Source organism: Buceros rhinoceros, unplaced genomic scaffold (genome assembly GCF_000710305.1).
Source record: "Buceros rhinoceros silvestris isolate BGI_N320 unplaced genomic scaffold, ASM71030v1 scaffold7311, whole genome shotgun sequence".
Taxonomy (NCBI): Eukaryota; Metazoa; Chordata; class Aves; order Bucerotiformes; family Bucerotidae; genus Buceros; species Buceros rhinoceros.
In genome coordinates, this window is record NW_010393587.1 from 2,334 (window position 1) to 14,501 (window position 12,168).

Genomic DNA, 12,168 nt, shown 5'->3' on the forward strand with positions numbered 1-12,168 from the left:
TGAAGCCTACAGCAGAAGGTTTTTCCAGTGATTTCAATAGTGCGGGGCCACTCCAACAGGTATCTGAGCAGTGACAGCACAGTCAAGTTTTTATACCTCACCGAAACCTTGTCAATGTGCCTTTTCCATCCGCTCTGCCAAGATTTTGCATAGCTTGCAATTAAGATTCAAAACCTGTCCGTGAGTAATTTAAATCAGAGATGAGACAGCACGCAGGCAGTGGGGACGGGGTTTTGTGTTCCTGAAGGAAGCGTTCTCTGGCAGCTGGGGTGGACCCCAGGAGATTTCATGTAGGCAGCTGTGCTGTGGCTGTCCTCAACTACGCCCATCACTCGAGCTTATTGTGGAGTCAATGGAGAGTGATAGGAAGTTTCCCAGGGCAATTCTGCTCCTTCTGTAGGAGGACAGGCTGATCACCTCTAGACCTGCCTGTTTCTTGTCCACTCTTCAGGAAGCCCAGGGTGACAGGCACAGCTATAGGCGTCTCCATTGCAAACATCTGTATGTGATCAGATTAATCCCCTCCTGACGTTAAATGATGTGCACTTCTCCTGTTTTCCATTTCTTTTTATGAAGCTGGAAAGTATCTGGCAAACAAATAACTGGAGAGAAAAAAGGAGATGGAGAAGAAGCGGGAAGAAAATACTGCTGCAGAAATCGGCTGTTAAAAAAACAGTGCATGGATTTTATTTTTTGTATGAAAAATGAACATTCTCTATAAATAATTGCCCTTTTTTACCCCCGTGCATGTTTAATTCCAGCTTTCCAATTATTATGCACTTTCATGCCCCACAGAGACAAACATCCTAGCTCAAGGCCTTATCTCATTCATTTGTTTGTCATGTATGCAATCATTAGGATCAGAAGTTCATCTTAGCACAGATATTTGAATCCTAGCAGGATACGTGGGACTTTATTTTCAAAACCTTTACCTCCTTTTTTTGCATCTGGTAGGTAACTCCACTCAGTATTCCAGTCCCTTCTTGCCTACAAAAACTTCCACGATTTTCATTGTTGTAAATGATTCATCCCTATTTGATCTTGAGTTTCTCTTTTTGACTATCGATGAAAAAGGCATTAAGGGATGTTATGTGAAATGAGGCCAAGCTGAGATGCCAGACAGCGGCATTGAGGGGAGAATCTGGCCTCTAAGTCACTCCTGAAACTTTCCAGTGCGAGTAGTTCTTCAATGATGTTATTAAAATATCGACAGTATTGTCACAGGGCTCTGGACAGGATTAGGACTCACTGGTTTCAAGCACTATAAAAATACAGGATAAGAAGCAGACAGAAAAAGAAAACCCAATCAAAAGCAAATCAAAATACCCCTCTCCATCCCAAAAGCTTATTGCCTAAATAGGCAGGTAAGAAGAAGGAGCAGAGGTCCGTTTGGTCTGATAGGACTGTAACAGAGATGCTCATATAAATCGATGTTGCTTCCCCTTTTTTCCTAGAAGCAGAGGCTGAAGGGATCATCTGGTTGCTGAGACTTTAGTCTGGGAGCTGGGAAATCGTGAGCATTCGTTTTCCTGCTCTGCTCCCGATTTCTGTACAAGTTTGGGTAATATGCTTACGGTGATGGGATTCAGCTCACGTACGCTGAGCTGCTGGAAAGTCAGTCGTGGAGGGTACATCCATATCAGTGAAGAGAGAGGAGAGTTTATCTTACGCTTTGAAAGAGAGGATGGATCAGCTTCTGATTGTGCTGCTTCTCTCTGTGTCAGCTGCTGAGGGACCTTTGAAGTCCAGCTCCATCACTCCATTTTTACATTGCTAAAGGAAGGAGGAAGAAGTCTATGACCAGCCCTGTCTGGAAATTGGGGACAGTAGCATTTCTTGGTAGTTATGGGTTATTAAAGCCTGGGAGATGCTCACAGGAAAGGGAAAATGAGCAAAGTAAATGTTTTATTACTTTTTAATGAAGACCTGGAATTTTCAAAGTGAAACGCAGAAGGTGTGTGAGAGGGGTCGGAGAAGCGTTGGCTCAGGCTCTCGTGTATGAACAGGCATGCAGAGAACTTGCCGGCTGATACTGCACGGTTCACAGAGGCAGGATGGGATGCTGAAACACAAATGGTCATCTGCTTAGGGTCTGTTTCATGCTCTCTCTCTGGTGTGAAGTGGTGGCTGATGGCACTTTCTGTTTTGTCATCCTGCAGGTTACTCTGGCCAGGACTTTGACTGGGCAGACTACCAGAAGCAGTGTGGAGCGGAGGCAGCGCCTCACCTGTGCTTTAGAAATGTAAGTTCTCTTTTTGACTCTGTGTTGCTCCTCTGGATCCACAGGAAACAAAACAGCTTGCACAGAAATGATTCAGCAAGGCTTTGGGAGGTTCCCCAGAGCACCATGAGTCTGTCATAGGAAGGAAGCTGGAGAATTGTTTCAGGCCGCTGTCCCTGAAAGAGAAAAAAATGTTATCTTCCTCTTGGCTTTATCTGATGCATTTAGATTTCCTGCTCTTCATCTCTTCTCAGGTTTTGTACAGTACCTAGCAAAAGAAGGTTCTCAGCTGGCCATTACAAGTAAATCAAGTGCTATTGAAAAAAAAAAAGCTAGGTTTGAAAAGATGCATTATATCATCTGATCCTTCTCACATTTTGGGTGTTTTCCCTGGTCCCCAGGAGGATACATTTAACCAAAGCAAATGCCTTTAAAAGCTAAGGTTGAAGCTCTTGAGCTAAGAGTGTGAGGAGAGCGATGAACACACATGGATGATGCTCTGGGCTTTGAGACGGTTCGTGTGGATCCTTGATACAGAAACAGAAATGTGAGGGTGAGGAGCACATCACCATGCTGGAGGCCATCAAGATTCAGAGCTCTGGAAGTAGACTTTTACAGGTTGTTCTCTGGCAGTGGTAGTCTTGATGTGGCTTGATCCAACAGGTATTCATCACTTGGTGAAAAGCAGAGGTAGCCACCTCCCTTTTTCAATAACCTGGTGCTCTTTTTCATGCTCTCATCAACCGACAGAGGTTGAGATCCCATCAATAACTGAAAATGCAGAAGGGTTTGCAAAATAAAGTGGTGGTGTGAGCAGGTGGACTCCTCTAGGAGTTGTTACACAGCCTTTCGCTGTGCTCAGAAGTCACAGGATTGGGGAACAAGGTGTCCATGAAAAGCAGAATGGGGACAGTTTCACAAGACACCAGCTGTGTTTTTGCATGGCCTTCCTTACCTGCGTGGCCCAAGGGCGGTCTGGCTTGGAACAGATCCCTGGTGGTGAATTGATGAGTCTGAACCCTTTTTGGAGATGGATTCAGAAGAGCTGTATCATCAATAGAGTTTGACCTGGGAATTAGTGAGGAATGCTTTGCCCCGTTTATTGTGCCATCCTGTGCAAAACCCTCTGCCTCAAGGGACTTCAAGCAAAGATTTCTGAAAGTGCTGAGAGAAGTTGGACAATGCTGCATCGCTCCTATAGAGTGGCATGATTGTGGCATTTCTTCTCCTCTGCGAGCACCCCTCCCTTTCCTTTATATCTCTTTTGGTTTTGTCAAGTAATGGATCTACGCTCTCAGCACTGGCAGCCCTGGGAAAAGTCTCTGTGTAATATCCTCTGAAGATTAAATCAAGTCTGAGTACTTTTTTCTTCCTCCCCCCCACCCCTTTTTCTTTTTTTAAGGGGACATTCATCAGATGAACATGTGTCTGTTACTCCTTCACTCGCGATAACGCAGTTCTCTGCAGAGAGATGCAATCTCACTGTTGTAGCTTCTGCAGCCTCCCTGGCAGGTCGGTCCATTAGTTTCATGGCTGTGAGCAGCTCTTAGGTAGGAGCTGTATTGCAAGCACATCTTCCAGCTTCTGCAGCCAGACGTGGTGCTGGAAGTGGATATGCTGTAACTGCATCCCCGGGGGGGATATTTAACAAGGAGAGGCAGTTATGAAATGGATTGACGTGACCAAATGCTTAGTAAAATAAACTCCCAGCTAACTGTTTTGCCATTGATTCTGGATAAATTAGCCTCCAGCACTGCATTGCAATGAAAGGAACCGAGGCGATGATAAATGACATTTCCTTGTTAGGCAGCATAAAAGGCGTTTAAACAAACTCACTCTGCTTTGCTGCAGTCCTGGCCATTGGCGGCTCTTGCAGGGTGAGGCTGGTGTGTGCTCTGGGCAAAGCTTACGACAGTCCAAACAATGTTTGAGACTAGCAGCACTTCTTGGAAGGCCTGTTGTTAAAAAAAAAAAACCAACCAAATCCAGCAGTTTTCAGTCTCACAAAGAGCTCCCAGTGACGGCTCACGGCAAAGTGCCCGTGGTGCTAGGTGCTGTACAAATAGCAGGAGGGTTGAATTTGAGCCTGGATCTCAGCTGACGGATGAGAGGTTGGTGGCATTTTGAGTCAGTGACTATTGTTACTCATCCTAATTATCATGAGCCAAAACCTCAGCTGAGAGGGGGAACCTTTTTGTGCTGATGTGTGCAAACAGAGAGGTGCCAACACTGGGAGCTGATGTGTTGCAGAATGGGTGGGACAGAGAGGAGGATAATGCGAGGAAAGAAGCTGTGTCCTGACCACAGGTATTGCATTAGTGTGTGTTGAGGGGTGGTGGCGATGGGGATATTGGGAAGGGACTGACCTTAAGTGAGACAGGGCACTGGAAGGACAGAGAGTAAGGATGGAAGTAGGTGAAGAGTAGCTTGAGGCTCGGCTTGTGGGGTAGGTTTTGGAGAGTGTTGTATGGACTTGGGATCCCTCTGCACTTGGGATCACCTGCAGTGACTACAGACAGGAGGTGCAGTTTGTTATGTTAGGACTGGGCCATCCTGGCTCTGGCAGGAGCAGGAAGGACTGGTCAGCGGTCTGCTGCTGTCACAGGGTGAGGCCAACCTCAGACTGGAGCAGTTTGCCAAGGCACATGTAAGCGTACAGCAGTGGTACCTGAATGATTTGAACTGCAGCTTCTCTCGGGCTCCCAAACTCTTGCTACAGTGGAGGATGCTGCATTCACGCAAGCTCATGACCCCATATCTTGGTCCTGTGTTTCTTATTCGGGGTAATGACCCCTCATTTGGGGATCGTTGCTGTAATATCTGGCCTAGCTTTGCCTTCACTGGAGGAGAGTGGGAGGGCCTCAAGTAACCTGTGAAAGACCCGTTTCTTTGGTGCTGTGTTTAAGCGTGCAGAGGTACTGCTGTAGCAGTAAACACGTCTGCCTCCATCTGCACCTCCACCCAATGAACTTATGTACCTGAAGCCGACAAAGGACGTTGAGCTTAAAATACTCCGTGAAGAGAACCATACTTGAATAGGTTACTCAAACTTTCTTCAGCCTCGGTCAAGCTGGGCAACAGCTTGAAGTGTGTGAAGAAGTTTCTCTGGTCTCAGGCGAGATCGGTTATTTGCTTTACAAGGTTTCTCCTAGCAAGGTGAGAGGTGCTCGAGTGCAGTAGATCTGGGAACCCTGTGTAGTATGTTGTCACCACCAGCAGCCAGCAGACGTATCACTAACAAGCATTCAAATATACTTGAGCTAGTGTGGAGTAACCTCCTCCCAGTCTCCAACGGTTCGAGACCGGAGTAAACCGTGAAATACATTGCTTCTTGATTTGTGGCCACCATTGTTTTTCATATGGGTGTCCAGGGCAGCTCTGTTTTGGATCTCAATTCCTTTGTGCTCTTCAGTGTATCCTGCACTTCCAGTGAAAAGCAAACCATGCTAAATTTATGCCTCCCAGTGGACAGCCTAATTAAAGTCATGCGGTGCCGCAGTGCCGTGCTTCAGTGTTGGTCCTTGACTCTTTCAGACATCCTTCAGCCGTGGCTTTACGAAGAATATGAAGCTGGAGGCAGTGAACCCCAGGAACCCTGCAGAGATATGTGTTGCTTCTATCACCTCAGTGAAAGGACGGTTAATGTGGCTTCACCTTGAAGGTACGTGCTGCAAAGGCTTCTCGTGTTTGTGTGCTTCGCTTGTTTGCTCTTAATTTTGTCCTTCCTTCTCTGCACAATACTGCTTTCTCCAGCCTTTCCTTTTTATACATATTGACTAGTAATAAGTTACTAAGAATTATCTTCCCCTGCTCTCTCCACGGGGGAGCCACGAGACCTTCCGTCCTCCCATCCATGTGGACTCTGTCAGCATGATCTCCATCGAAAACAGAAACCTCCTCGCTGCCATCATGGTAGACCTTCATCCTGGGAGTGGATGTTGCCTCACTTGGGTAGCTGAGGCTGCCACGGTGACTTTCAACAGGTTCTCATGGGATCTCCTGTCCCTCTGCAACCTCCTTCCTTCCTCCCCTTTCTTTTCGCTCCTTTTTTTTCACCTAGGTCCGTAAATCTTCTGCAATATGTCATGCTCACCCTCCTCACAGATTAACAAAGGAAATTATATAATCACTAAGAGAGCTCTTGCAGGCCGTAAATCTATAATAGAGATTTTAGAAAACCATCACCCCATGGGGAACACCACCACTGTACAAGCAGTATTAGGAGAGTGCTGAAAACCTAGCAGGGCATAATACTGTATCAAAACTTCCATTTCTATCTTTCTTGAAATGCAGTACAAATGGGATTATATTTAACGTGGTTTTGCTCCTTTTTTTTCCTCAATTCATCTGGGCAAGGACTTCTTAAGTGAGTGTAATTTAGAATAACATATGGATTCTTCTTACTACTGCTTTAAAAACAGTGCTATTTATAAAGTCACCAAAGCAGAAAGCCACACTCATTTAAGTTGTTGTAGCATGTGTCATTGTCACAACACAGTTAATTTTTAACCTGTCAAGGTAACACACTGTTGTTTGAAGCTACTGGCTTCATCTATAATTAATATAAGAGCTTCAGTTTCCCTCTGAAATTGATAGTAATTGGGTCAATATCAACTGCAAGCACAATATGCTGCTTTGCTTCCTTCTGGAGAACCATGAAAATACCAAAGGTACTTCTGGTGGCCCATAGTCCTGCTCATCACCAACCTCTGAAAGATCTGTGCTTCTGCCTCTTGATGAATACTTAAGGCAGACACGCCACCCCTTGTGCTGTCAGCCCTGACGCTGCCAAAAATAAACATCTCACTGGAACCCTCCCATTTGCAGAAATAAAATGGATTTGAATAAGTTACCACCATGGGGCAGAGAGACGTGATGTTACAATACCTCCAGCCCCTACTGTTCAGCTCTGCTTATGTATTTCTGATAGATGTCACTAGATGTTTCAAGGTGTCCCTGAGAGACTGGGCTGATGAAAGAGCAGCATCTCTTAACACTTAAACACTTGCCACGTACGTATGACCCCAGGAAATAGAGTGGCGTGTTGTCTCAGTGAGCTGGGAGGAAAGCAATTCATATTCTGTGGCTCAAGGAGCAGCGCACGTTGTTGGTATCCCAGTCTCCTAACAGGAAGAAGGGATGGGGAGAAATGAAGCTCGTGCTGGTCTCCAGGTTGCAGGCTTATCCTGCAGCGAGCAGAATCAAAAGGAAACAGGGCAAGTCTTTCCTTTGCTAAAGTCAGTGACGCTTGTTCCGTGGGAGCTGTGTAGCAGGAGGTGAGAGGGAGGAAAGGGGTCAGCCATGTCTTTTCTGATGGCCTGTGAGGTCAGTATCGTGGCTCCTGAGCCATGCTCCTGAAGTGCAGTAAATCCAGGCTGCTGTCAAGATTGTTTCTGCGAAAGCACTGTGAACCCTCATTCTTAGTGATGAATCAAGTTTATTTTGGCCCCTCCAGGGTGAAACAGCTAGGAGAGAGTTAATGGGAGAACAAACCATAGTGAAGTGCATGATTTCCAAACAGGACAGAGGAACAGGGGTCACAACAAAGGATTCCTGCAGAGATTCGATGTTAGATGAAGTCTCAAGCCTGATCTACACAAAACGTCACCTTCCTTCCTCTGCAAGATGCTCAGCTCTTGGTGTTCTGGGGCTGGAAGACAGTGGAAGCCAAGTTGATGCTAACTGTATGGCTTCATCATCACCTGGCACATCACCTTCAGCATCATGCTGCATTGATTGTAACAACCCAAGAAGAGTATTTCAGCAGCTGCCCATATGCGGTGCAATTTATATGGGAGGAAAAGTCTCTAATCAAAGCCCTCCAAGTTAGTGAACACATTGTCAGGTAACCAGAGTGCCTCATCCGTGTCATCAACTTGCTCTTGAATATAAGAAAGGCAGATGGTCAGTGGTGTGGAGCTCTGTAACAGTAGCGTTAAATGGTAGACAAGGCTTTCCTGACTCCTCCATGATAAATCCCATTCCTCGAGGTTTATAACTCAGTTGCTACCTAAAGGAGAGAGTCTTCCCGACCTAAAGCTTGGCAGGCCAAATCATTCATGCTTCTCGTTTCTCTCCTGCTAAGTCTCATGGCTGGCTAAGATTTGGGGAGAGCAGAGCTGCTGGTGTGTGCCCAAATGCAGCAGAGGACCAGCCTGGTCTGGTGGAAGGTGTCCCTGTCCACACCAGGGGGATTGGAACTAGATGATCTTTAAAGTCTCTTCCAACCCAAACCATTCTCTGGTTCTGCGTAGGAGAGTTGGGTTGTCACCCTTCTCCATCCCCGACATAGAGCTCTCACCCCCGGCAGGTTGGTTCCTTTGAGATTGTCTCTAGTGTACAGTGCAGGTAGGACTTTGCATCTTTGCTTTTGGTAGAGCTGTTTGCAAAGTGGATTTGTTTTTTTTTTCATCTGAGGTAACTGGTTGCCTTCTGACTCGAGGAAGCAAAAGCTCATCTGCAGCCCGGTCTGGACATGGGGCAAATACTTTTGTTAAAGAGCTGGAATCAACCCTTGGTTGAAATTCAGTTGTCATTGAATTTACACCCATCTGGTCAAGGAATCTGACCCATTTTGGCAACTCTTTTTCTTAAATGGCCAGGTGCCTTCGCTGCTATATGCAGATTTTATGGGGTTTGGGAATTATTCTTGGGGTTTTTTTCCCCCCTAAGCTGTAATACTTTCAGAGGGACTCTGTGCTCCCTAAACTTTTGCCTGTCATAGTGAGTAGGAAGTGCTGTTTCTTGGGACTTTAAATCAGCTGTTTCTCCAAGAGCCTGGGTAGAGGCAGGGAGACGGCCACACGCTCCCACCTTGCTACCCTCCCCCATCTCTTTCTCCCTGCCTTTTTACTCTTCTAATTTCTTAAAGGATGTTTTTTACAACTTCCCGTAAAGAAACCTGTGTGTATCTCGTAGAGGCAGGGAGACGGCCACACGCTCCCACCTTGCTACCCTCCCCCATCTCTTTCTCCCTGCCTTTTTACTCTTCTAATTTCTTAAAGGATGTTTTTTACAACTTCCCGTAAAGAAACCTGTGTGTATCTCCTTGTCTTTTGGGTTCTGATATATAGGTGCTTTACACTCATTTTATATCTCGGTACCAGGAATGGAATGATCCGCAGTAAAAGATGCAAAAGGCTGCAAGAATAAAAAGAAATCGTTGGTGCTGTTGAAATACATGACTACAGTGTGCACAGCGTTACCCTAAAACTAGGCATTAAAAAATACACAAAACCCTGCTTGCAGAGTTGTAAAATAAATGTGGCTTGAGCTGTGGCGTGTTTTTTTGACTCCATTAATACACTATTGTTTCTAACCGATTATTTATATTCTGGTAGCAGCAAGACTCCCCAACTACCATGGGAGCCCATCGCTGAAGACCTCAGGTCCCACCATTTATCATGGGCATGTCTGGAGCTTTCATTGTTGCCCTCCCAGTTTTGCTGTTTGACAGCCCAAACTGCCGCCATAAAACAGGATGCAGTAGTTAAGCAGCATCGAGTTAGACATGAGGGAACATTGCTTAATAAATCACGCTTTGTACAGTAGCAAAACTCTGTAAACTTCAGAGCGAGCATTTAATGAGCAGCAGTATAGTTCCCCCATGGTGGAAAAGAAGCATGGGCTGATCCGACGCCTCGCACACCCCATCGCTCTCTGCTACTTTATTACTCATCATCTGCATTGTTAATTTTTACTGGTTCATTTTAGGTTTTAAAGCTGAAGCTTTCTGGTGTGAATTTATACAAGTAATAATGCACACTGTCTGCACAGCGTAGGAATTTGAGGAAAACCCTTTTGTTAATCACTTCTCCAGGGAGTTTTTCCATAATTTTCCTTTTGAGAGTTGTCTAGAGTTGCTGCTCTATTCTACCCATCCTATAAGCAGGAGATGGAAGTTTTCCTCACTCTGTTTCCAATCTCCCTGTTCTCTCTTTTTGTTTAACCTCTCAAGTCTCATGGATGTTTCTTAGTCTGAGAAGATGGCAGCATAAAACATAGCCAATGAAACTAATGAGTCTCAGGTTGCGCCAGGGGAGGTTTAGGCTGGGTATTAGGAAAGGTTTCTTTACAGGAAGGGTTGTGAAGCCTTGGCACAGGCTGCCCAGGGAGGTGGTGGTGTCACCATCCCTGCAGGAATTTAAGGGATGTGTAGATGTGATGCTGAGGGATGTGGTTTAGTGGTGTGACTTGGCAGTGCTGGGTTAATAGTTGGATTTGACAATCTTAGAGGTCTCTTCCAACCACAATGTTTCTGTGATTCAAACAAGCTGGTTTCCACTTATTTGAGTGAGGCCAAACAAAGCAGGAAGTTGTTGGGAGTGGAAGGCAGGGTTACGAATTGCCAGAGTGAAGCAGCAGCGCCCAGGAGGACAGAGTAGCTGTGAATATGTCTTACAAGAGGAGTAGTGGTGTTGCAGGAGATCAGACATTATGGAGCATCTCTCTGACAAGAAGAGGCTGAGAGACCTGGATGTGTTTAGCCTGGAGAAGAGATGGCTGAGAGGGGACCCAATCAATAGATGAAGCGCGGTTGTAAAGAGGATGGGGCCAGACTCTCTTCTACCAGGGGGGTTGGACTGGATAATGTCCAGAGGTCCTTCCAGCCCCTGCCATTCTGTGTTTCTGTGCTTCCTTGCTTGTCAGGATGGCTGCAGCTGCAAATGTCAAAACCAGAATGTTCACGTCGCGTCTGTTGTTGCTCACAAACAGGAAGGTACATTTGATGTGTTTATTGGGTTAGAATAACACCACAGAACGACAGAAATAGTGGATTTTCCTAGATCTGGTGTAAGCAGTGTGGACTGTGGTGATCTCTTGGTCTGTTTAGGGATTGATCCATGGCTTGCTCATTTTGTACATCTCTCGCCACTGACTTAGCAGTTCTCACATCAGTTCCTCGGCTGGATTTGGGGTGTTAGGCGATAATGTTTTGCCTACCGGAGAGAGCAGCTTTCATCAGATCCAAACTGAGCATCAGACCTCGATGTTTTCCCATGAAGAGACAGGGTTTTGCAGGGAATGCCAGCTGCTGAGACTTTCCGTTCAGGCTCAGCTGCTTGTATGAGCAGGTTGTGTCCTGTATCATGTGCTGTCAACCCATCTTCTTCCCTTTGCCATATCCCAGTGAAACAGAAGCTATCTTCAACGTATCATGCATGAACACGATGCAGGGCTCAGAGAAATACCACGAAGACATCCATGAATCTAAACAGACATCACGATTTCATTTTTTTAATTATTTCCTCCAGCAGTGTTAGCACCAGCACCTATTTTCCTTCTTCCTTTGGGTTTTCATATCCCCACAGACTCTCAAAGAGCAGCGAGTTTATTACTAGAGACAAGATTGATCCAAAGGCTGCATCTCGGCCTCGATGCCATTCCCATCACAAAGTTCAATTACTGTTTCAATTACGCTGCAAGCCCTTGATGAGCGTTCATTAGTGGGAAGTTCCCCGTAGTCATCTAGCTGTGCACAGTCAAACGCTGCTGCATGAAGCAGGAGGGAAAGATGCTGTAACAGATGCAAAGGCGAGGATGCTGCAGGGAAAGCTGCTGATCCTTTGGTCTCTTTTATTAGGAGATCACCTCATGCTGGTGCTGGAGCTATATAGGTCCTAGGGTGGAAATGGCAGAGGGGGGTGAAGTTGCTGGCTGGGCTGTGCCATTGCAGACAGACTTGAATTGGAGTAATTAAATGGTGTCTTAACTCAAGACCCAGAGTTGTTTTCAAAAGAACTCAAAGCCAGTGGGAATATTTCCATTTGCTGCAGTGGGCTCTGAGTGTGACCCACATAAACCAAGTAAGGAGAGTGTCTTCTAAAGGAGATGTAATAACCAAACTGGAAGAACTGGAAGAGGTTTGCTTTGAGCAGAGATTTTCAGTGGGCTTTTCAAGTCAGTATTAGGCCAGAGATATTAGTGCATCTGTTTCCAGATGGGGG

At 45.9% G+C, this 12,168-nt stretch overlaps 1 protein-coding gene across 1 annotated transcript in view; it reads left to right on the forward strand.

Moving 5' to 3' along the window:
• Positions 1 to 2,158: 2,158 nt before the first annotated feature.
• Positions 2,159 to 12,168, forward strand: part of SFMBT2 (Scm-like with four mbt domains 2) — a gene marked incomplete at its 5' end in the record, with an annotated part of 35,914 nt that continues 25,904 nt past the window's right edge. Inside the window, 2 exons of the mRNA XM_010144901.1 lie at positions 2,159 to 2,242; positions 5,756 to 5,882. Coding sequence (XP_010143203.1) covers positions 2,159 to 2,242; positions 5,756 to 5,882 — 211 coding nt within the window. The remainder of the gene's footprint in view (positions 2,243 to 5,755; positions 5,883 to 12,168) is intronic.